General features: G+C 41.3%; 2 protein-coding genes across 5 annotated transcripts in view; one reads left to right on the forward strand and one right to left on the reverse strand.

Moving 5' to 3' along the window:
• Positions 1-8,216, reverse strand: part of CHID1 (chitinase domain containing 1) — a 94,731-nt gene extending 86,515 nt beyond the window's left edge. Inside the window, exons 1-6 of the mRNA XM_021555174.2 lie at positions 7,460-8,216; positions 6,102-6,244; positions 4,777-4,923; positions 3,287-3,419; positions 2,364-2,408; positions 938-1,044 (exon numbers count right to left, since the gene is read on the reverse strand). Coding sequence (XP_021410849.2) covers positions 938-1,044; positions 2,364-2,408; positions 3,287-3,419; positions 4,777-4,923; positions 6,102-6,227 — 558 coding nt within the window. The 5' untranslated portion in view covers positions 6,228-6,244; positions 7,460-8,216. The remainder of the gene's footprint in view (positions 1-937; positions 1,045-2,363; positions 2,409-3,286; positions 3,420-4,776; positions 4,924-6,101; positions 6,245-7,459) is intronic.
• A 5,545-nt stretch (positions 8,217-13,761) lies between these two features.
• AP2A2 (adaptor related protein complex 2 subunit alpha 2) overlaps positions 13,762-25,677 on the forward strand; it is a 45,037-nt gene continuing 33,121 nt past the window's right edge. For all 4 annotated transcript variants that reach the window (XM_021555161.2, XM_021555163.2, XM_021555162.2 and 1 more), the window contains exon 1: positions 13,762-13,948. In XM_021555161.2, coding sequence (XP_021410836.1) covers positions 13,882-13,948 — 67 coding nt within the window. In that variant the 5' untranslated portion in view covers positions 13,762-13,881. The remainder of the gene's footprint in view (positions 13,949-25,677) is intronic.

Below are 25,677 nucleotides of genomic sequence, written 5' to 3' on the forward strand. Positions count from 1 at the left end.
ATTTGGCATAGACATGATTCCAAGTATCTCCCACAAGTAGTCTCTCTTTTGATAATTTATTCTTAGCATGATCAAGGATACTGTTGTACTTGAGTTGACATCCTTAAGAGGTCAAGTGTTACTGAGGACCTAAAATTGATATATCGGTTACAAATTTTAAGAAATTACTCAGTTTAGCTCTACATCCAATTTCCTCTAGAGCACTATAAGATTTCTTTACGTCATGTAGCAAGTAAGAACTCATATTCTGACAATAAATAAACAGGCTGCTATGAATCAACCACTAATGCTGAATGTCTTTTGGGTGCAACTTGTCTATTCTCACATAGCTCTAAAGCCATTAGGAAAGGGGCTGGCCAGAAATCTTAGCAAAATTCTTCTTCTCCTCTCCCTAGTCTCTTAACATTTTGAGGACACTGGTTGAACAGACATGAGCAAAACTGTTCAGTAATACATATCCAGTGAGTGTTTCTTGGTATTAAAAGTAGTTCCTTAGCTTTACCACACTGAGTCTGAATGCATTCCTGTACAGAAAACAGTACTCATTGCACTTATGACTCTTTTTCTGCCTATCAGAAAATACCATTAAGCGGTTTAGCCACAGCTCAATAATTATATTTCTAATAGAAATGTAAAAGTACTTTAAAGCAGCAAAAATCATGAGTGCAGCTGCCAGTGACAATAAGGTTATGTTGATCAGACTGATGTAGTCTCACAATAGAAATAGACTCAGTCACCTGCACTTAAGTGTTGCTACATTTCATATTTACAGAAACTGAAAACATAGTCAGACACACTATTAAGACCCCTCAATATTGCTTTGAGCAAATTTTATTTTGTAGAATACAAAATCACGAGATATGAGAAAACAACTATTACAAAAGGAATCAAGCATCATCTCACACTATTTTATAAGCTTCATTAATAGCTTTTTTACCTTGGCTAGCAGAACCATGTTCTTGGAAAGTTCCTCTATCTCATCTTCACTGCCAAAAACACTCTCAAAGTCTTGGTAAGTCCAGCCATCAAACAAAATTCGAGGCACTATCAGGCAAAGTTGTCAATCAGTAGAGAAAATAAGGAATTTATTATCTACACTGGAATGATTCTGCAGAAACAGAATACAGCAGATACAAGCAGAGATGCCAATAAAAATCATATCCTGTGACAGAGCTCATTGCTTTTTCACTCTGACCAACTTCAACAGCATAGATAAATTGACACTGTAGAACATTCTTCTTAATTTTAAATGTAGTTAGTGATCAGCACTGATGCAAGTTTTAAGAGAAGATACCTTCATTTGATTGAATGATCTTAACTGAACTATCACTCAGGGCCTCAAGTAGAGGCAACAACACAAGACACAGTCTTTAAGTTGTGCATCTCTTCTACCACAATAATGAGGTAGAAAAGTTCATCTCAAACTCTAATTTACTCCATACACAGCTCTACATTACTTCACTCTTCTACTCAACTCAATGCCCTAAGACAAATTTTTACTTTTGGGAAGCACTTGAGCTTATGTCTTTTTTTTTTTTTTTTTTTTTTTTTCTAAAAACACAAAACATTAAATAAATAGACAGGAAAACTTCTGTTGGAACAGTTGACAATCATGCCTTCAGGAAAAGGCAATGGATTTTATGGAGCCATGTCTAAGCCCCTTCTAACTACAATAGTTGTAAAAGACTGTTTTAGAAAAATATAGAGATTTCAAAGGCTTTACCCTCTGGCAGCTGAAGTACATTAAAATATCTGACTTCAATTTTTCTAATACATTTCAAATTTCATACTCCCTTCTGAATCAAGAAGCATTTCACAGTTCCACAGAATTCTTGCTATAGACAAATGTAAGAAGTCTAGCACAGCAGAATCTCAACACCAATGTTTGCAATTTTCCCTAAAGACACACACTGCAGCATATCCCATGAGTTCCCAGCTTTAAGTGGAGAAGAGACAAAGCAAGACTTTTCTATCATGCAGGAAATTCTGAATCACTGACTCAGATTTGGGATTTTTTTTTCTTTTTAACTACACAGAACCCCAAGCAACAAGATTAAAGACTTCTTTCCCCAGGGAGGCACACCGTGTTATATACTAGTATCCCTCCATGGAGGGCACTGTAACCCAGGATTTATTCAGAGACAAGAAGCTAAGGCAAAACTAAGGCATCAAGAGGGCCAACACTTGAGTTACTTAACTATCTACAGTTAACTGCTTTAATTTTTCTTCTCAGACATCTTCATACAGCTGTGCTGATGTAATCTTCCTTACTCCCATGCAGACCTGGAAGAAAGCCTTACTTTCCTCTCCTAGAAGCTACATAAGATAAAAAGCAAGCAAACAAACATAAACCAGATGCTCACCTATTTTTATGTTTTTGGAGGTTTTTCTCACATCTTTCATCCAGCCTGTCAAACAATATCAAGACAGCTGATAAAATATAAATGATGTTGACAATGACAACATATTTTCAAGCATTCTTCAAATGATGTAGCATAGCTTCATTATACACATCTTCCTGCCACAGACTAGCAGTTCATAATCCACCCAGCCAGAACATCCTGTGATGCAAAGAATCTGAAGCCATGAACCTGCACCACAGCATTCACTACAGCCTTACAATAGTCCCCACCCAGCCCCTCCCTGCTTAGTTCTGCCTCACTGTGGAAGCTGCCCTAGTACCTACCCAGAGTAACACTTCTGCAGCCACTGGGCATCACCTGGGAGGAATGTTTGATTTTTTTTCAGATGGTATTTTAAAGTGTCCCATCCACTCCTCTTGGCAGTCTTTGCACTAGGATGAATTTGTTAGTAGGCACTAACACGGTAAGAATTATAGCTATTTCAAATGAAATTTCACATTCAGTCAACTTCAAAACCATGAACTAATACACACTAGCTGAAATTTAATCTTGCTGCCACTTTCCTTGCAATGAAGAGAAAAAATTCTCTTCAAATTAAATTTATCTTCCCTTTCTAAAACAAATTCACCTAAAGGTTTTTGCAAAGAAAAAAACCCAAAACCCACAACAGGTAAACAACTGCACAGTGCAACACCTAACACTGTTTTCCCCTGTACAGGATCTTTGCCTTTTAATTTTTTAAGAGAGGTTTCGTGGACATCATGGTGGAAAAGCCAACATTTCCACTTATATTTTCTGACAAATCAACTATGTATACATGTGGAAGCAGGTGAGGACAGAAAGTCCAATCTGAAGAAAACACAAAAAAATGCAACAATGTTGCAATTCATATGCAAAGAAAAAAAAAAAAAAACAAACAACACCTTGATCAGCATCATGGAGCCCAGTGAATTGGAACCTTTCCTTCCCTCTCCTCTTCACTTGTAACCAAACTGGTGAGATTAGTGTAAATTTGTTTCCAAATATTTTAGCAATGTCATAGCCATGGTTATTCCACTTGAAAAACAAAGAAAAGGAAAAAAAGTAAGAGACTCAGAAGTAAGATATACAGTTCACTTCGCTTTTGACCAATACAAACTCTTTAATAGAAGTGCAATCATCTGCTAGATCCCTATTCATTAATTTGAGGTAACCTGCTGGGATATTGCTTTCATTTAAATAAGAAAGTACTCTGGAAGCTCTGCTAGCTACACGAAAGGCAATATTCACATTGTGCTAATTCACTTGAACTACAGCAACTGGCTTGTAGATTCCCACACAGTTTTGAATTTACAGACTCTGAATTTATGTTCAAGAGAACTTGAGAAAGGTGAAAATTTATAAGGCACCTATTTGTCTTTTGAGCAGTGTAAGACAGAAACAAGTGAAAAGTATCCTCTAAAAAAGGATGAAACATTTATCATTCAAGAAAGAATGCTCTGAAGGAGACAGGATAGCAAAAGACATCAGTTTGACATCAATTTGGCAGCATACAATGGTTATTGTTGATTTAGCAGGTTCGAGGTGCATCCCTCCTGTTCTGACTACACTGCAACTTCCCCTGACTCACCACTGACAGGAGAACATCCTCATCCCTGTCAAAACCAGCATAAAAGAATCTTCCCTGTCTGACCATCTAGGAGCCACTCTGGCAGTCACACTCCCACCACTCCAAACTTTTACTACTGAAGGCAACTCCAGTGACCCCAGTGTGTTCCTCTTGGCTCCCTGCACACCCCACACTCACAGTCAGACCGGGCTGCCTCGATGGCTCAGCCCTGGGTTTCCCAAGGCAGAGCCACAGATGTCTGGAATCCTAGTGGTGCACTAACACAAACAGCTCGAGCTGGTGCCGCTGGGGAGGGACCCCCAGCAAAGGAATCCCCAGGTTTTGTACTCTCCATGTCTGTGATAGTCTGGGGTCTTTCTGCTGAGCCCTTGGCTCCTGTGTCCCAGTGTCCTGTCACCTGGCCACTGCCACAGGTCCCTGTGCCCTTTGCTGCCTGAAAGGTCAGCACCAGGTCACAGCCCCTTGCCTGGGGCTCCCACCCAGGCACAACCTGCAGCTCCCACTGCAGCTGCACACCCAGTACCTGCTCTAAGTGTATTGCACAACACTAGTGAGAGGAAAAACAATATACGTCTTCCTAGAGGACCTAGACATCCTCCAAGAGACAGATGTGAGAACAAGGGTTTGACACCACCTGAATCCCAAGTAAAATCTCAAATACTTCTCTGGCTCTTTGATTGTATTTGACCAGCAGCCTTCCATTACTATAAAAATACTTTTAAAACAGGGATGCAAACTTGCAGGTTAGCACAGTCTGCTGCATATTCATGCAAAGCACAAATTTTATTCATTGTATCAACTTACAGGAGTAATATATCCCAGAACATCTCCTGAGAAATGTCGTTCCTTCATCTTGGAGCAATAACTTTTATGTTCCAGTATAATATCCTTTGCTTTTGGATCCACAACTACCAATCCCCGGTCCTGAACATTTTTATCAGAATGCAGCTTCTGTGGAGAGAAGACAGTTATTAGAACCAGTTATATGAAACAACCACTTTCAGTGGCAATAGACTTTAAAAACAACAGCAAAACAAATCACTTCATTAAACTCTGAGCACTCCTTTTAAATTATGCAGAGCACTTTGATTTAGAACTGAAACATACAAGTCCTCAGAAATGATTTGTCATCATCAGTAAACTTTTTTTTGTTTGGAAGGTAGAAAGCATATAAGCAAAAACCAAAACCCAAGACATTATAAGAGTAAAGAACATAATTTATGACAGCTGATGGTGCTCTGTTTTCCAATCAATGTTTTCTGTCATGTTACCCCCAAAATAATAAAAATGGGTTAAGAGTTCTTAACCAAGAATTTGAAGACAGCTTTTAAACTGGATATATTTTAGTCTGAGAATGCTGCATTGTGAAAGTCAATATTTTAAATGCTCTTCTTTAGGGAAGATGCTTCAATTGACCCAGCAGATAAAAACAGAATGAGAAGATCAAATGAGATGTTCATGGTGGGTATGCAGAAGCCATCTATTGATTCATTGTAAGGAATTTAGGGATATGGCCTGCCTTAACACCTTTCATTACCCTCACTACCTGCAAATGAGATTTGCTTCCTGCTAGATGTTGAGCAAGTAATACAAACAGTGACAGGTGTACATGCATAATGACAGGAAACAAGAACATGCTCAGCAAGTGAAGAGAGACTTCAGCATGCTGGCTCTGCTTGCTCTGATTATTGTGGTACTCTGAATAATTTCTGCCTGCAAAAGAACAACTGATTAGAAGGCTCTTCAAAATCTTCCATCACAATACAGCCTTCCCATTAGCAAAGCTCCGTTCCACCAGTAAACGACCTAGAGCTCTTGGCCCAAACTACTGTTCCCCACCCTGGTTTCCAAAGGCGTGGAAGTGTGTTCCCTGAGGGACAAAAACTTCCTGCTTCTGCAACTTGCATAGAGGATAAAGCTCCAGAAGTCTAGATCATATATTTCAAGAAGTGAACCATTTGTGACACACAGAAAAGCTGAAGGAAAGGACAGTTTCAAGTTTTATCTGCGGGTATCAGCTTCAGCAGAAATGCATTAACATTGTTTTAACAGAGGTAGAGGCCATTTACCAAAGTTCACTTAATTCACTACACGTTAGATAAGACAAGAATTTCAGTTATTTCCCTTACCTTTTCCTCCAGTTTTTTTGTAGCACCTTTCTTTGCATCTGTTTTTGACAGGGTACTTTCAGCTAGCCAGCATACCATGGCAAGAGAAAGGGAAGCACAGAGAAGCCTCATGGTGTTTTTCCCCATGTCAAGTTTCTCTCCTCCTGAAAACATAAAGATTCAAATCTCTGTGAACAGAGGAATCTAACAGTTTCATTCAGTTTTCTTGTTTAAAAAAAGTCAAGAAATTTTATTTTCTTCTCCCTTTTTATCTCTCTAGCTCTTCTAATTCTCTTAGAATCAGACTTATTAAGGCAGTATTGTTTTAACAGTGCTTCTGCTCTGGCAACAAAACCACTGCATTGTGAGAGATTATTTCTGGTCTCAAACACCTTTTTTGTCACTTGTTTTAATAGCTGTTTCACAGATGAAGTGGGCTGGACCCTTGCAGCTTCCTTTTTATGGAATCCCCTTAAAGATGTACAACTGTTTACAGCTGAAACTGAGATAAATGTCTGCTGCACATAATTATTGTATGACCTTACCTTTTCTATAGAAAATTAGAGATAATATTTTTTTCTGCTCCTACATAGCCTGGTCATTGTGTCATAAATTAATTAACAGATATAAAGAATTATAGCTATATGCTTACAGCTACGTGCCTTTACTGCAACAGGTGAGACCTTTGTTTTCAATTCCTTGCCAAGTCGCTGATACAGAAATAGAAGAGAAAAAAAAAAGGGGGGGGTAGGCATGTCCTTTTTGTCTAGAGGAATAACTTTGACAGTTTGCCCTAGCTCCAAATAAAGAAACTGAGAATTAGTAGACAATAGCTCTGTTGTGTGTTCATCTGTCACTCCTTGTACCTGTAGGAAGACTTTAAAAAAAAGTCAAATACAGCCAGAGTTTGTTTTCCAATCTCTCCCCAGTTAAAAGTTGCACAGATTTCCCAGCCTATCTCCCAGTAGTGAAGAACAAAACAGTAAAAAAAATTGGCATATGGGGGACTAGGGCTTTAGATCTGTATCAAATTGCTTCTCATAAATATGAGATCCTGATGGAGAAGAAAATATGTTCTTTCCAATATTCTGAATTTTTGTTGAACTTAAAAAACTGTTTTGCTTTCTATATTACTCTACCACTCATTTTGAAGACCTACAAGCTCATTCCTACAAATCATATTTATAAGACTTGTTCTACTGGCACTAATAACAAGTGCTGCTCAAAGTTTCAGTACATTATTTCTCTACAAAACATCAGGTGCAGGATCCCACAACACAAGACTGAGCCTCTGAGTACTGTGGCAGAAGGAACCTTAGAGCTTCAATGGAAATGTACTCAATGAAACAGACATGAAATCAACAACCCAACAAACTTACTAGTATTTGGATTTGTCTGGCTTAGGATTTTAAAAACCAGAGGTAGTTACCATAGGATTTTGGGATTCTGCAGGAAAAGAGAGGAATATGTGATTAGGCAACAAAGTAGAAGGATGATGGCAGAAGTGCTTGAAAAAAACAATGCCAGTATCACCAAAGAACATAAAAAACCTCCTGTATAAAACTATTTGAAAATTTTAGTCAAGTCTTTTATAAACTGCAAAATAAAAGCAGAAAGCCTTCTAATATTTCTTGGTTTCAGAGAGTGTGGTAAAAGCTGGATTGCTGTACAGCTTGAAATTCTTATTATGAATAATTAAGGTCTTATGCTTCTACTTTGATTTCAAGGTCACTGGCAACCCCTTTGTTTTCCACATTCTAAAAAATGAGACAAGGCAGGTTGCTTTTGGTAGTATCTTTTATGTTCCATCTCACTTGGCAAGATCTATGAACCATTGAAGAGAGGAACAATCGAGAGCCTGAACAGTCAATACAAGTCTTAACTATTTGGACAGGGTCTCAATTCTCCCAGAAGCTTGTATATATCGATTTAGAGGTGTTTGATTTCACTTTCAGAAACAATTAGCAACAGCATCCACTTCCCTGAAAAGAAGATAATATCTAACAGCTGAAAAACAGGAGCTTAAAAAACCACCCCTAAACTCTAATTAGTCATCAAAATGTGCTCATTTCCTTGACAGGATTGTATCCATCTGTCAATTATTGTTAAGTCAACATCCACTCCTAGATTTATCAGAAGCACTGAGCCTGTAGCAAATTGGTTTCTGCTACTGACAGTCCAGTATAAACTCTTGGTTGGACACTTACTTTAGTAGTTTGTTCTTTAACAACATCAATGAAAATTAAGTAGATGGCATCACTGTAACAGAGACGATAAATTGGTCAGACTTTAAATGCTCTTTATGGAAAATACAGGCATCCATTTTGCAAGCTTTACAAAACCAAATCCTCATCAAACGTCTCTTCTATGAACTCTCTGCCATTTTTTAACACTCCTCAAATTAGCTGAACTCAGAAGAACTGTCTGAGCTTGGCACTCTTTATGTCCTCTGCCACTGCAAAATGCAAACAGAATTGAAAACTGCCTCTGTGTCCTTGTCCAACTGATACTATGGAAAATTTAAAGCTTAAAATATCATTTGACAAACTAATCTGAAGGCCAGGTTTCTCTCCTAGCCAGGTCACAAATGTTGTTTAACCCCGCCTCCACATGAGGTAGCATACTTTTGGAAAACTGTTTTAAATTTATCTCGATTTTTAAAAACTAGTAAAGAGAGCACAGATTTAGACTGTCCAAAATAAGCAAGCAAAGAAACTGAACGGATGGTACACAACACTAAGTTAACGTTTATAGTTTATTTATAAAGAAGAAACTAGATTCTAACTACATTTGCAGAAAGAACCTGCATCACTTAGTAAAGGAAGGCCGGGAAGCATACTGCTGATGCATTTTTAAATGAAAGCAACAGCGGGGAGTGAAGAGTGAGAATAAATCCGTTTCTAACCTGTGTAAACATTAAACCCTCCCCTCTTGCAAAGTGCACCACTTTGGCGTTCAGAATTCCCTCCCACACTCGCCCAGCTCTGGAGCTAGCAGGGAGCCCGCACGGCATCAGCGCCCAGCCCGGCGCCGCTGCGGCCGCGCCGAGCTCGGCTCCGCTGGCGCAGCCCCGGGCGGCCGCCTCTCCCCCGCCCGAGCGCAGCCTCACCCCCGCCCTTTCCCCCTCTGCTCCGTGCCTGCCCTGCCGGGCCCAGCCCCGCGGACACCACGTACCGCCCGCCGCCGCCGCGGAAGTGCGGGCGAGCGGCAGCGCCCCGCCCCGCCCCGCCCCGCCCCGCCGGCTCCGGGCGGCGCCGGGGCGGCGGCAGCGCCAACATGGCGGGGCGGGAGGGGCGCGGCGGCCGCGGCTCCCCGGCGCTCCGGGCCGGCCCGGCGCTGGCCTGGCCCGGCCCGGGCCCGTGCCTTGCGGCTCATCGGTAGCTGAAGAAAGGAAATGCTAATAATGGTGTGATTCTAAATTCCCATAGAGACCCTCTTGGTTTAGCCCAAGCTATAGCACATTGGTACAGATTTAGCCTGGGGAGGAGGAAGTTCAGGGGTGACCTTATCGCTCACTGCAATTGCCCAAAAATAGGCTATAGCTAGGTTGGGATCAGCCTCTTCTCAGGTTACCAGCAACTCAAAAATAAATGGCCTTAAGCTATGGCAGGGCGGGGGGTCAGGTTGGACCTGGAGGTCCAACCGGGAGGAATTCCTTCACAGAAGGTGAGGAGACATTGGGAGGGGCTGTCCAGGTAGGTGCAGAGTCACCATCCCGGGATGTGTCTTAAGAAAAACTTAGAGCCATGGTCTAGTTGAAGTAGTGATGTTTAATCACAGGTTAGACTCGATTATCTCCAAGATCTTTCCAAAACAAATTGTTTCTGTGATTCTGAGAAAAAAATGTAGGTAAATCAGGAACTTGGGCTAAAATGCACACACTGACCAGGAGGCAAAATGATCGTGTAGGTAAGGCTGCAAAGAGTCTGCAGGCAGTACTGATGACTCTGGGTCTGCAGAAAGGAGGGGTCAAATCTCAGATGGCTTTTAACAGGCTCTAAAATAAAAGATAGTGGATTTAATTGAGTTTTTTATTTTCTTCTGCTTTGACCTTCTACAGTTTGTGTTTTTGTGTGCAGCATGGCTTGTGATGCTGCTATTTTTACTGCAGCAGAAATTTTGGTATAACCCTGTTATTTCACAGGCTGCTTGCAGGGACTAAATACCCTATCAAAAGACTTGATAAAAAAATGGATGTGTTATATCATGATGTAGATGCAAGGCCAGCATATCCTAGCAGTGAAATTCCCAATAGAAGCTATCCTGTGACCTGCTTTCTCTCTTGGTTACAGTTTAGTGCAATCTACTAGAAGCTTGAATGGAAGGTTGCCTTATTCTGCTGAACTGCCCTCTTCTTTCATTCCATCTTGTGTAATGAAGATCTTAATGAGCATTCTTCAGCACTGGAAAGGAAAAAATGGAAATATTTTTGCTCTGAACAGAAGTCTTATCTGTGAAGCAGATGCATAGTCTTCTATGCCCAGATGCACCCCAAATTTCTGTAAATTTAGATTTCATGATAATGATATTAGCCGAACTTTGTGTTTTCCAGTGTTGAAAGCAGCCCACCTGATACTCTGGCAGAAGGCATTGTGCTCTCCTTTAAGGGATAATGAATGTTCAATGTCAAGTACAGAAATATGGTTGTGTATGCATGGTGGAGCCATGGATTCTGTTTAGTCCTGAGTTCTTTTTGGTTCCAGTAATGACTGGAATGATCATGAGGAGCAGGAGAAAACAATAACTGGTGAGACAAATGTGAGAGAAGTAACAAAAGGAAAGGAACAATTCCCTTTTTGTAGTTCCCACAACTGGATCCTCACCAGCTGAAAACACTCAGATGAATAGTAATAGTTTTATGAAGGTCACTGTAATTATTAAAGCCTTTGTACCGGTGCAATAAAATTCTGGAAAAAAAATTTAATTACTCCCATATAAAATGGGAACTAGGGGACAAACACTGGATCTGTTGGCAAACAAATGTGATGCCAATTGTTTTATGTAATAGGAAAATATTTCTTGGTACTATCTCCCCTTTAATGTTGATTTTACAATTATAAATATTAAATTATCATAACATCTTGGGATGGATAGAACCACTTATGTTTGTTTTTAGGCAGCCTGGTGTTTTATAGATGTTAGGCTCAAACCAAAATATTTTACAGAATTACCAACTCAGTGTGTTTGCAAAGGGTTGTGCCTGGTTGCAAGCTCTGTGCTGAGTAACAGCTGAGTTCACATTACAATGTTTCTTTCAGCCAGGATGCATCTAGAGACCATTACAGACTCTCTTTCCTTTAGATACCCTACTATTCACATAAAATTTCTACCTTGTCCTTACCAAGACATCTGAAATTTTCTACTAAGTTCTAAGTTCTGAGGCAGTAAGGACAGACATGCCTGATTGCGCAAGCCTTTGATGAGGCAAAAAGACAGCAGGGTGAATATAGTGAAGCTTTGAAATCCAGTCAAAGGAGGTTGACATAAAATAATCAGGGTATGTGTACTGCATACTGAGCCCCTTCAAATGAAACATTTAGCTGTATGAGGCAAAACTAGAGTCATCCACATGTGCTAACCACTTGGATATTTTCCCAGTTCTCAAGAAGAATTTGCAGCTCATGCTTAGCTTGGTACTGCCACAGCTATCCTGCTGGCAGTACTTAAAGCACTGCTGAAAAGGCAGTTGGATACCTGCATGACTTGCAGTATTGACAGGAATACAACCAGACAGGACTGGTAGACTGAGCCTTTAGGTGTCACTGTGCTCTTAGGAGTAGAAATTAACTCAAAAAAGAGTTTGTTTTTTTTTTTGTTTTTTTTTTTTTTTTTTTTTTTTTTTCTGATCACAGGAAAAGCCTGATTTGGTGACATAGGAAGTTTTCACATTCAAAGGTGCATGGAAATTATTATTAAGCATAAAAATATATTTGTAAAGCTGTGGAAAAGGAGTATGTTCTTCATGAAAGCCTACAAATCTGAGTTGAACAGTAGACTAATTGTGCATGACTGCCTGTATTTGCACTTGGTCTACAAAATGGATCCAGGAACAAAGTGATAATTGCATGAGTTGCATGCTGTCATCTTGCCTTGCTCATAGACACTTGCACAACTAAAAAGCACTCATGTAACACTGTATCCTGAAAACACCTGGAATAGAGCCTTCAGAGGTGACCTAACTAAGATATACAGCCACTGTCAGACATACAGATCTTTATGAGAGAAAAATGTATCATGAAGTTAAAGGTACTGGAACTTGCTGAATCTAAACAAGATGCAAGTTCTAAACAAGGAGAACTAACCATGGGAGGAAGCTATCCAGGGCAACAGTGAATTATGATTGTATCAGAGCGAGACTCAGTGCCTTTCTGGAAGATAGACCATAGCTAAAAGCTAGATGTTGGGCTAAGCTCATGGTGTGTGTGTGTGTGTGTGTGTGTTAAACAAACAAACAAAAAACCCCAGATGAAATTAAATGGTTTGAAGTATGCTGAAATAGAGGAGAAATGACTGACTGATCTCCTATAGCCCTAAGCCCCATGATTCTATGAGTCATTATTCTCCACTAAGCATATTTTTCCTTGCATCATGAGTGAAGCCCCCAGCACACTTTTGGTTAGGCAGTCTAGGCCAGTTTTGAGACTATTTGAACCTATTTTCAGCTGAAGATATTAAATGCTCTGCATAGTCCAACCTCTTCGTCACGTTTAAGACAGTTTAACCTTGAGATGTTTTCAGGCTCGGGAGTAGATGTGGTGTGTGTGTCACTCTGCATGTTTACAGCCATCGGGAGGAACATGTGGCCCTGGGTTTCAGGGAGTCAGGGAGTGGGAATCTACATGAACGTGGAGCAACTGTGCCACTCACACGAGCGACGGCGGGCTCCCAAGGGGATGTGCCTAAGGATGGAGCTGCGCACAGTCGCCTCCGGGCTTGTCAGTGCTCACAGGGACTGTGCAGGGTACGTGCAGGAGATCCCGTGCACTGCTTTGGGGTCCCTTTTGAGGAGGAAGACCAAGGCACAGCCTCCTGCAGTCCACCCTGTGGAAAGCATATTCTTACGGACTATGCCACAGAGAGTCTTTACCTGGCTCTCCATATTTTAAAAATAAGATCCCAGATCAATAGTCTGCTCAAAGCTTAGGTGATGAAGTGAAATTTTCCGGTATCTTGATCAACGGTCCTTCTCCTTCTCCCTCAGCAGTTACATCCTTTGAGGTGCCTGAGAAGCCCCGTATTTCACCTTCAAAAATCATCAAACTTCTCGGCCATTAGGGTCACGAGGAGAGGAAGAGGTGAGGCTGTTCCCGAGCAGGGAGCGTGCAGTGAATTCACCCACGGACACAGCGGCTAACGCTGCCCTGCCGCCCCTCACCTCGGCCCGGGCCCGCTTTCCCTCACGGGCGGTGACTGCAAATCGCGTGCCAGCAGCGGCACGGCCCATCCCCAGGGCCCGGCCTCCAGCTAGCCAGCCCTTCAGGGCCGCAGGGTCGCACGGGGAACGCCCGGGAGCGGGGCAGGTCTCGGGGCACATCCCGGGGGACGGGCGGGGTCCGCGCCCGCCGTGGCTGCGGCACCGGGAGGCGCAGAGCCTCCGGCGCACCCGCGGCGCTCCCGCCTCCGCACGGCAGGTGGCGCACGAGCAGCGCCCGCCCGGCGGCTGCGGGGGCGCGGGAGCCCCGGCGGCGCCTGCGCGCTGCGGAGGCGGCGGAGCGGCCTGAAGCAGCCCGCGGGGAGAGCGGGCGGCGGCTGCGGGGGTTCGGCGTGTCGCGTCCCAGGGCGGCCGTGATCGTGCGCCACGATGCCTGCCGTGTCGAAGGGCGATGGCATGCGAGGCCTGGCGGTCTTCATCTCCGATATCCGCAACTGTGAGTGGCGCCGCGGCCGGGGCCTGGGCTGGGCCGCGCCGGCCGTCGCCATGGGCTGGTGCCCCGTGGGGCCGGGGCTTCACCCCTCGATCCCCTTCCCAGTGCTTTCCCTCTTCCCTCTGATCCCCGCGGCGGGCAGCTCGGAGCGCTCCTGTCTCACGAAATGGCGACGCGCTCGGGGGGGCGGCGCGGCGGGGAGGGGGGGCCGCATAAAGCATTTGCCCGTGGGTGTGAGCGTTTTGGGTGGGTGGGTTGGGGTGTTTCCCTGCCCCCTCGCCACCCCCGTCACCCCCCTCCGCCGTGCCTGAGCGCCGCGGGGGTGCCGGGGTCGGTGCCCGTTGTTCGCGATGCGCCGAGCGGTGCCGGGGCGCGGGTGGGTGTGCGGCGGGGCAGGGAGAGGCTCCCTGGGCTCCTTCCAGATCCCCGAGCGGCTCTCGGCTCGGCACGTCACTGATGGAAAACAGGCCTCTGTAGGCGCCTGAGAGCAGGGCCCTCTGCGCGTATGCCTAGCCTCGGCTTAAGCTGGCTTTAAGGTGGGAAGCAGCGCTTGGGATCGGTGTAATTAAAAATGGGATGGAGGGAGGTGCGAGTAAGTGCCCCCCCCCCCCCCCCCGAGAGAAGTGCGGGGAGCGTGTCCGTGAGTGTGCAGCGGGAGAGGAGGAGTACAAATCTGCTGTTGCTGCTTGGTGTGGGGGGAAGGGGTATGTGTGGGGGCACACCTCAGTGCTCAGTCTTCCTTTTCGTCCGAAATTGCATACAATAGTTTAATATTAATCGGAGTTAGAGATCTAAGGGTATGATGTGGCAGGAATTGCCTGGGGAAGGGCTAAGGTCGCTGTGGTTGGTGTGATGAAACAGCTCTATTTTGTCCACCTGTGAGTCTTTGTAGATCACTTGAGGCTATTTTAAAAGCAGTGGAGGAATGGCAGTAAGCATTTCTCTCTAAAGATATAAACAGATTTGGAGAATTTTTTTAATGCAAATTGTGTTGTTGTGACTGGGCTTGTGTTGGCATTATTTAATCACACTGGGTTGAAAAACTTCATATTGGTGACTTCTAATAGAAAAAAACCTGGCAAAAAAATTATACTGGTAAAATGAGACCATTTAAGTGCAGTGTCTTTATAATTGGGTGATTAGGACATCAAGACATGTGAACAAATTCAAGGTCGATAGTCTTCCTTAGAGCAGAAGCTGTTTGAATGAGCTGTTTTCTTTTTCAAAGCAGTCGCAGATCCTTAGGTTTCTGTAGACTTCACCCTAGTGTGTGTAGAAGATGGCTTATAAAAGGTGCAGTGTAGCAGTTCCAGGTTACACAAATGCTCTTGTGCTTTGTCTGTTTGGCCTGGCTATTTAGTGAGCGTTTTACAATGTCCTGGTGTTCTGTGCAAGCTACGAGTGTAGCATAGTTCCACTTGGTATCACAGCAGTTAAGACTTGTTAAGCTGTTGTATCTACCCAGTGCAATTCACAATGATTTTTTTTAGTCATTGTTTTCATTGATTTAGCTAGAAACAGTATGACTTGATTCATCAGTGTTTTCGTGTCTTGCAGTTGGTTAACTTTGTTCACACTTGTTTTCAGAGGAAATCTCTAGAAGTAAATACAAGGGAAACATTTGGGCTCTTAGGTTTGTACCCAAAGTGTTCAGTGTTCAGGAATATGAAATAACAAAATTTAAGGTTGTAGGATATAACAAAACAGGTAGTTATTTCCCCACAAGGCAATGAGAGAACAGAGCTGAAGCTACCTTGGTCGAGATGGGACAACAAACCTCTCACGCTCTAGTTATCTGCAGGAGAAACAAAGATGTAACTTACTGGTGATACAAATAAAATGTTAACACTTCGACTCTTCATACAAGTAGTGGTATGTCTCAAATGTTTTGTCTATGTCCAGACAGATGTTTAGGAGCTGTAGTTACTTGTGTATCTTTTTTGCCTTCATAATGAAAAAAGTAGCAGCATCTTTTAAACAGCTGCAGAAGAGCTGGTATTCCTGCTAGTAGGTGATGTATGAAGCTTCCAAATAGTTGTGAATGGCATTTGAGCCTTTCCCTTAGTGGAGCTCTCTGAGTGCTGCCAGCTAACCCTGGGCTAGTGTACACAGACTAAAATTCACAAAAGTGCTTCCTGGAGTATTCACAGAAGTACTCTCTGGAGACTTTGGGCTTTGTAGGTACTGCTTTTGGCTAAACTCCCTCTTTGCCTCTTCAGTGAGGAGCTAGATGTCAAGAACAAAAAGTAGCAGTTGTTAAGGTGAACAGCATCTTTTGAGTAAGCAAAGAAAGCAAGTGTTCCTTTCTGAGAAGGGAGGGAAGCTAGACACCACGGGCAGCTCTTAACCTCTATTTCTAGCCTTAAAATTGGACTAAATATCTGATAGTTGCAGTAACATGGAAAGTTCTGCTGGCATTTTTAGTTTCAATCCAAATTTTGGCTTTGCTGGACTCTTGTATCTATTTTTAGTACTGCCACAAAGGCTTGGCACTTTTAGTTTGCCAATAGCCTTTCTGAATTATGAGTAACAGTGAAACATGGTGTCTGTGGGGGGGTTATTCTGAAAGATTCTGCACAGATAAGGATTCTACATTATAGATCTTGCTGAAAAATGAAAGTGCACTTGTTGTGTGCTGCCTGTGCTGGGATGGATGCACAGCATGTGATTTCAAATAATTCAAGTAACCTAAACTTCTGGGGGGTACTTATGTAAATTTTGACTCTTTACCTTTGGAAATGCTTGATCTCCTTACATCAAGATTTATTTTTGTAACATTTGTATCTACAATGTCTGCAGCACTAAATAATGTAGGATTTTCTTACAGGTTGGATATGTTACTGACTTGGGAGTGATGCCTGTCTTGCCTATCTTTGTACCAGTCTGTTACAGGCTTCACATAAAGTCTTACTTGATAGCAGTTTTCAGTGTTTACAACTGTAGCTGATTGTGAACAAGCAGCTCACACTACCAGCCTATCTTTAATACTTCAAAGCTTGGTTGCCATTTCTGTGTTGTTTAGACATATTTTTGGCATGTGGTTTATCTATTAAACTTCTTGATTTTTGTCTTAAATACTTTTATGTCATACGTATTTTTTAAAGCAGACTATTTAAAATACACTGATTTCTCAGAAGTCTGTGATGTTTTTTGTTAAAAACAGTTGGAATACTACTTGCAGCAGCAATTGTAAAATATTTCAAGGCTAAGAGAGGCTTCTTAGCACTTTGACTTTGCTCTAGTCTCTGTGAAGCTGTCATATTGAGTGTTGTCTTTCAAAATGAAATGTTCTTTATTAATACTAAAATCAAGTGAATTTTCAAAGTATGATAATACAAGAAAATGAATTATCCTTTAGTTCTTCGTAGCTGTCCAGAATTTTGTTTCGGGGCAGCTTCTTATTGTAGGCTCTGCATTTTGCATATGGAGGTCCTAGTGCAGATGGCAGATAAAAATATTGTTTAGAAAATAACCGTTTTGGATGTCTGTCAATTTGCCAGCAGATGCATGAACTTTCCTAGAGACTTGTTAATTTGGATTGTTCTGTAACACACATGAATTAGTATAGTAAGTAGATTTTTAGCTTATCTTTCATAGACACCAGAGAAGAGACAAGAAGACAAGGTTGAAAGCCAAACTGCAGTACTTGATAAGGATAGCCCAGTTAATGAGTGCTTGGTTGGTGTGACTGAGAAAATAGTTAGGCGTGGCTATGCTGTACAAAGGATTGTGGTGGAGTGGAGCTGAAAGTTCTGAACCCTGTGGTTTGGTGAAGTGTTATCCAAACTTAGGGGTTCAGGTTGGGAGGAGTCCTTGTTACTGCATGGATTATGTGCCTCATGAACTAAAACATAACAAGATCTGCATGTGTTGCAAGCATATGGACTCCTGCAAAAAAATATTTATTCCTAAATAGTATGTTATGTCTTTTCTTGTGTATGCACTGCAGAGCTGCTGAAGCAATTGGCTTATGCAAGATGGTGCTTTATAAACTCTCCAGCTGTCTTAGCTGACAGATACCTCATCAGAAGTCTGTTTTCATTTTTTTTTTTTGAGTACAGCTTTATGCTTATCTCACAATGAAATACTTTTAAGTAATTTGTCACTCAACCTATTATGCTGCAGCAACAGTGCTATCTGCTATTCACCCTGAAAACCAGGAAAGCTTGCTTTTCTCTTTTCATTTGCAGGCTGTAATGTAGAAATAGTTTCTGTTACAGTATTAAGTGTATTACTGGTAACCCCCTGCTCCACTTAAAATTGGGAAGCCAGTTCCTCTTAGGTTGATGAGATATGTCTACAAGAGGCAAAAGCTGCTTTTGTCACAGGTTTGGAGTTCAAGACAGGTCTTAATTTCCCTTGCAAGGTAACTGTGTTACCTTTTCAGTTTTGCTTCAGAAGTTGGACAGACAGAGGAGGGATTCCTGAGTTTTTTCTCCAAATGTTTCTTTCTATGTTTTCTTCCAAGTTACTGTTTCTTTTTCATCAGGCCAAATTTTTTCCTCTAATAACATCCAACAAATATAATAAACAAAGGTCTATCTCTTCTCATAGAACTTAATGCATTAAATTGTCATTGTACTGGACAAGGGATAGCGTCCAGAAGCTGAACCTTCCAAAATGTCTTTGCTTCACTGCACTGGGACTGGTGCATCAGGTTTCAGATCAGCAAGTGGGGATTGAAAAAAAGATGGTTCATTAAATTAATCATATGATGATCACCTGTTTGAATGGCTGGTAGGTTTTGAAGTACATTGCAGGTGTAGGTAGGAGGGGCATGTACATGGATTAAATGACTACATGGGTATGTATAGAATTATTTTTCTCTGAGAACAGCCACCCAGTGAAACAAACTTCACATGGAGCCAGTTGAGCACATGCAGCTTGATTTAGTTACCTGTAAGTAATTATTATATGTCAGTAATAAGCTATCACTGTGTAGGCTAAAGCTACTGCATTGCCTCTCTGAGGTGTGGGTTCTTGTTTGCATTGCATGTAGTGTTAAAGCAGGACTTGAAATACTTCTCTAGACAGTCAGAACCTTTTTTTTACATGTATTCTTAGATTATTTACCTTTTCAAGAAATTGAAGGCAAGGCATCTTGGTTAGCTCTCCTATTGCTTCTTCAAGACTGTGGCAGCGCATTTAATATGGTCGGTTTCTGGCCTGAAAAATCAGCCCTAAGAACGTGCTATAATAAGCACTAAGTCTTGCATCACTTGCTACTATTTGCAGGAGAGTGCTTTAAGGAAAACACAATTAGCATGAGATTAGTCTGAGGAGGATCTCTAAAACAAAACTGCTGCTCTTCCCATGGCTTCTCTGTCTTGGCTTGATCCTGGTCATTTCAAAGAGCTCTGAGGGGCTTGGAATTTTTTTTTTTTTTTAAATGCTTTTTTAATTTGTGCATGTTTGGCTTAGCGGAGAGTAATGGAGGAGAGATAGTAAAGAGCTAGAATCTTTCATGTGACATCCAACCTCTCTATTAGATACCCTGGACTGCTTAATTTGAAATCCTTTGGATAAAGACTGCCCGTCAGGACTGATAAGAGGAAATTAAGGACCATTGCAGAGGCTATTATATATCTGCATTAATTAAATTTAAGGTCTCTGAAACAGTAGTTTGGAAATGGTAGCTAAACTAGGATAGGCCTCAAACTGTTCTTCTATTTGAATGTGAACTAAGGTAGAAGAGAGTCTACAGTGACTAGTAGGAAATCAGTGCAAATACTGCCTTATATTGCTGAAGGGAGTGTAGCTCTACAGTGTGAAAAGACTGGTCAAGGAAATAACTGCTTGGATGATGCTCAGTCAAGGAAGGAGGAAGAAACTGCTTTATGTACAACCTTAACTCTACACTTACTGTTTGCATATCTTCTTGGATTAAAGCTTCTCTTTTGATAGCAGTCAATGTTGTTTTGCCACCTAAACTGCAAGATGGATGTTCTGTATGTCACAAAGTCACTTGGATATGAACTTCTGGTACACTTTCAGTTATTTTAGGGATAGCTCTGGTTTTAAGCTAGACATTGGTTACCTGGTTGCTTCTCAAATTTTCTCTTAACTTGTGGTGCTCAGTTAGAAAAAAATAGCCATGGTAAGCATCTAAAATCATTAAACTTGTATTAAATTTTTACTGTTTCTTACATCTGGATTGGAAAGCTGCTTTTGTGCTCTTACTTCTTTTATGAGGACAAGGAGCTAATGGATTAGTGGATTACAGTAAAGCCTGTGACTCCCTTCTGTTTCCTGAGAAGTGTTGTTACAGGGGCAAATCTCTAGTGGCACAGTGGAGGAAGAAGTCAGTTTGATGGAGAGTAGTTCCCTTACTGTGCAGAATACTAGAAAATGTACTCTATATATAAAGTTCTAAAATATCAGTAGGTCACTGGTCTCTGTCTTAAGATATCTAATCACAGCAGGATGTCCCAAGACACAACATTCCTAAACTGCCTTTGTGATTCGTGATCTTCAGTGTGACAGGCACTTCTTCTGATCAAACAGATCTTGTAGAAGGACAGCATGCACTCCTGTTTTTGTTCATAACAGGATGTTAGCACGTCGGTAAACAAAAAGCTTCTTGTTCTTCAGACTTGAATAGGTTGATTTGTGAACAAAAGTGAAGTCATACTAACTTTTTTTTTGTAAAGATGTTCAGAGTTTTATTGTAGTCTCTCTGGATTAGTTGTGCAGTGAGTTTGTAAACAATTGCACCAGCAAGTTCCTTCAGACTCAGGTGGAGCTGGAGCTTGCACCTCTATTGTACTACCCTGGATAGTTTAACCTAATGAAGGAATTTATGTTGACAGACTGACAATGTGAGGATGGGCAAGCAGCCACTCTAAATGTATTGGTATGCAACCTGTCTGCCTTTCTTTTGCCCTCTTCCCTGCTGTGCTAAAGAGCCAGCTGAGAGATTAGGGAGAGCTGGAGGATGGATTTGATGTTTTACTTCATGAAGATCATGATCTGCATAGCAAATGGCTAATCTATCCTCTAGAGCTGTAACATGAGTATCTGTCCTGCTGGCAGGTAAAAGTAATGGTTTAATTGACTGATATGAGCAAGTAAAAAAGCTCTTTCACAAAGGCAAAACTGAAGGCACTGATTACCTTTATATCCATATCTTCCTCTATCTCTATGATTTTTACAGTGGAGATGCTGTTATTTGTTCTGGTTTTCCCTGTCTTTCAACCAGTTTCTTCCTCTGTTCTCTGACAGTGGGGTTCAAGAATGCAGTATAGTCTTTGCATCTTTGCATGCTTGAAGGCTGTTTTAGCAATAGAAAAGGCAAGTGGGTCATTTGATTGCTTTATTCCAACTGAAGTGTGGACAGTGAATGGGTGAACTTGTTCTATACCTGGTCATGTCTTCTGCTGGCACTATCACCTGTGGTAAAGCGGGCATGACTTAGCCTTAGTGTAGACTTTGCCATCTTGCTTTTGGTTGTTAGGCTCCCAAACTGACCTGCAGCAGTACAAGGCAGTAGCAGGAATGTGTGTGCCAGGATGAAAGCAGTGTTTAGGAACCATCTGTTGTTGTCTCTTAAGAAGCATAGCCTTGAATCAAAGTGACTCTCAAACTATCAATGCTTTGCTCAAGGGAAGCTGGGTAGCAGTTTGGCTGTGCTGTCTCTCCCACTGAAGTGGCCAGTCAGCTTGGATGCTCCTAATGTAGAGGCTAAGGAAACCATAACCAGAAACATTCTTATGTTTGGAAAACAATGACTCAGCTCTCAGGGAAGATGTCTAACATCACCTTTAAAATTGAGAATTTATCTTTTGTGGAAGAACTGTGTTCTTCCTAAGTAAGTGTTCCTAGCCATTTGTCTTCTCTCTCCCAAACAGAAAAGTCGACTTGTCCTCTCTCTTCAAGGCCTGTTTGATAATTGAATGTGAATAGAGTTCATATTATATTAGACATATGATATTGCCACAAAAATTCACTTACACTACTACTGGCCTTTAAGAAGCATGACAGAATTGTGGCAGGCTTTTTCCTTATGCTAACAGAGTCTCTTATCCTCTGCTTTATAGCTCATGCCAGCAGTTGTGCATCTGTAATCATAAATTGTCAGATGACCACAGGGCAGGTAAGGCTAAGAGGTAGCACAGTGTAGCAGTTCTCAGCCGTCTGAATTCAAAACAAATTATTGGCTGGGCTCAATTACACTGACTGCTGGCCTTAAGCAGATTGGAGCCAGATAAGTACTGGTAACATCTAAACTTTTGTGAAGTTATTTATTTATTTATTTGTTGCTTTAAATGTTGACAATATGCCTGTGTCTCAAGGCCTTGCCTGCAGGAATGTACTCTGCTCAGTATTTGTGTAGCTGCTGATAGAAAAAAATGCTTCTCTTCCTTTGGGAAATAAATGTGTAGGCTTGATCAGAAATATATCAAGTGGTTTGTATGAAAGTTAAGAACTAGCAGCAGTTCTAGTTAGCACAGGTGGGTTGTATGCCTCAGACTTGCCTTTTACAGTCTGCAGTTAATATAGCAACAAGTTAATCCTGATGAAGCAGGTCACTGTCTGAGTGAGCCAAAGCAACCCACTAATTCTAACCTTGAAGCACTTACTTAACCTTGCAACCCTGCTGCTAGGTTACTATTAAGATATGTCAGGTGTTCTTTTCAAATGAATGAACTCAACAAACCTCTTTCCTGTAACCTCTCTTTTCTCATTCTTTAGGTTGTAATACAGAATTCCAAACAGAGGAATGGAGGTGTATTTGTGCAGTCCTGAAGTGCTGACTGTAGCCTGGATTGCTGGGAAATACAAGAATAGTAGTAGGTTCTTTGATGAGCTGCGTGATTTACAATGTTCCCTACTGTATCTTTGTTAAACAAGATGGTAATTAAGGATAATACTGCTCTGCAGACTAAATTTACCTTCTCTAATGAAGGCAGTAGGCAGCATGATGGAGTCTGAAGCCTGACAAACTGCCAAATGTGAAGTAATCACCCATTAGTACCTTGGACTGTGTTGTGGCTGGGTACCTGTGTGCTCAGTACCCATCTTGGAGATAATGAGCAGCACTTGTGCAGTAGGACTGCTAAGGCTACAAACACTACGTGTCTTTGCAGCAAAACAGCAACCAAAGCTTACTGACTTGCAGTCACCTCTTTTAATAACTTATTACAGATATTTAATGATAGTCTGTTAAAATGGTAAAAGTCTGAATAAGTGAAAGTGAGAAGGATATGGCCTGAACTCATATGCAACATAATCTTCTTGTGCTCTGGCTTAACTACTGTCCTACCCAGCAGTTTGTATACATGACATGACCTTTATCAAAGCCTCTCCAAGCTGAATGGTGTGGTTACAGAACATTTTGTTGGCATACAGCTCTGATAATTTCATGAGAGTGGGAGCTGAGTAACAGCCTGAAAGTGTGGCAGAGCAATTGCCTTTGTTAGCTCTGAAATGTAAGCCTTTATTCCTGCAGAATAGCACTCCTTCAGCTATCATCATCTTTCTTTTTACTGTCCTAAAGGCTACTTGAGTGTTTCTAGTGATGGTAAAAATAGAATATGCGCATAGAAATTATTCAGTGAGTGCTGGCAAGTCAGAGTAATGTGATGAAAACTTCTCAGTTAATCAAACACATTTTAACAGTGCCTTTCCACACTTGGTCAGGATGGAAGATCTAGCTAAAAATTGGTCCTTGGTTTATGATACTTGTGTTTTCTTTTGTCCTTTATAATGGAAGCTGCCTTCCACAGTGAGAATTTGTTTTGCTTTGCTATCCTCTAATAAAAGCAGTTAATCATGTTTGAATAAGGTTACCATACAATAGAAACTGCTGAAGTTGAGGAAATTTGGGGTTAGATACTTCAGCCTGGTTTTAACTTGTGAGTTGTCCTCAGCATTGTGTGATTTCCCTCAGTGTCATTTAACACTTGGTGTGCTGGTACTGTTCTTTAAAACTACAATTGCAGGCTTGCATAGACTGTAATTAGTAACAAGGTGAAAACTTAGTTGTTCAATGTGATCTCCAGTATATGGAGTTATACTTTTTATCACCTGTTAATTGCTATGATGTTTGTTTGGTTATAGTCTGGATGAAATCATATGCTGCCTTCAAAATAGAACAGCCTGAAGGAATTATTCAAAAAAGACTGGTTCATATGCCAAGCAAGATTTAGAATTTGAGATAATAAACCTTCAGATGTGACTCTGGGTGTTCCTGTCATCTTGCTCCTACAGCTGTGTGCATGGGGGTGGGATTTCCATGTTTGTGTTGCTGAGCCTGCAGACTATTTCTGCAAAAGGTGCTGACTTCACAAATTCCTGAAGTATTTTAGTCAGGCTTTGCTTAATGCTCTGTTGCTTGCTTAGGACACAAAGAACCCAATTTCTAGCAGAAACTGATAATCTGTGAGTTGTAGCAGGTAAATAATGCTGCTTGAAAGGTTTGCCAGGAGATTTTGGTGGTTTTAAAAAAGTAAAAGATGGCCTTGATTTCATCTTGGGTTAAGAAAAGCTAGCTGATATGTTACTGTTTCCCTTTCCTCACCCTATTATTAACATTTTAAAATTGTGATTATTACCACACTTGCTGAGGTTAGAGAAATAATAGCTATAAATTCAAAGTAAATATTGCAATTCACTTTCTTTTCAAACATAGTTTAAAGATACAGAGTAAAGACCTAGTTTCTAAATTTAAAAACGAAATATCCTACTCAGGCTAGCAGTGTCCCAGACTGAGTTCTATATTTTCTGCCCTATTAATGTAAATGAAGTACAAAATCTCCAGACTCTGTGGTTATGTCTTAATGAGATGTGCTCTTCCCATGGTAAAAGGGAAAATAAACTAAAAGCTTTAGGAGATTAAATTTTTCATCAGAAGCAGATGAATGGCTGAAAATAAAGGAAGTATTTTGAAGTAGCTTACAAAATTGGAGTGTTGTTTATTTACATAAACATTTGCATCCTTTTGGGGTATGTTACTGTGGCTCCTTTTTTCAGAGGGTGGGTCCCTGGAGCAAACTACTTGCTTCAGTGTAGTAATGAACTCCTAATGCTGGCAAGTGCCCTAGAAGCAAACATTTGAGTATCTCTGCTGTGTGCTCAGGACAAATAATCCAATTTAAGACAAATCTAAAATCTATAAAGGAAGATACTTCAGGTCTTAGACTGTATGACTTGCTACTCATTTAAACAATAAATAATGTTACTACTTTAAAACCAGCTTTCTTTAGGTTGACAAGTGAAATTAGAACAAAACTGATTGTGTTACATGTTATATTAGTGAAAAGTGGTTAGACTTGGTGACTCCAATGCATCTTTATAAAGAGAGGGAACTATACTGTGTTCTCTAGCTTTGTCATTTTAGAAGTTAATTGGAATTTCTAGGTCAAATTAAAACTGTGGACATTCTCTTCTACTTTATCTGGAAATCAAGGTGCATACAGATAGGAACTACAATTTGTTTCAGAACAGGTATTGTAAATTATTGAACTCTGAAGTTGTGGGTTGTTTTTTGCCCTGTGGAGTGCCTGCCAAGGCACCCTGCACTTAAGTCTTTTGAGCAGCAGCCCATACAAAACGCTGTTGTAGAATGGAAAATTTCAATATCAAGTGAATATGTGGGGTCTGGAGGTATTTTGTTAAAGGGACAAGGCAAACTGAAGTAGTTGCTCCTATTTTGGGCCTAACATTTCTGATTGTACAGTGTGCTGTGGCTGCTCTGTGTCTGTTCTCTTGTGGCCATTGTTAGAGGCAGATTA

Source organism: Lonchura striata, chromosome 6 (assembly GCF_046129695.1).
Source record: "Lonchura striata isolate bLonStr1 chromosome 6, bLonStr1.mat, whole genome shotgun sequence".
Taxonomy (NCBI): Eukaryota; Metazoa; Chordata; class Aves; order Passeriformes; family Estrildidae; genus Lonchura; species Lonchura striata.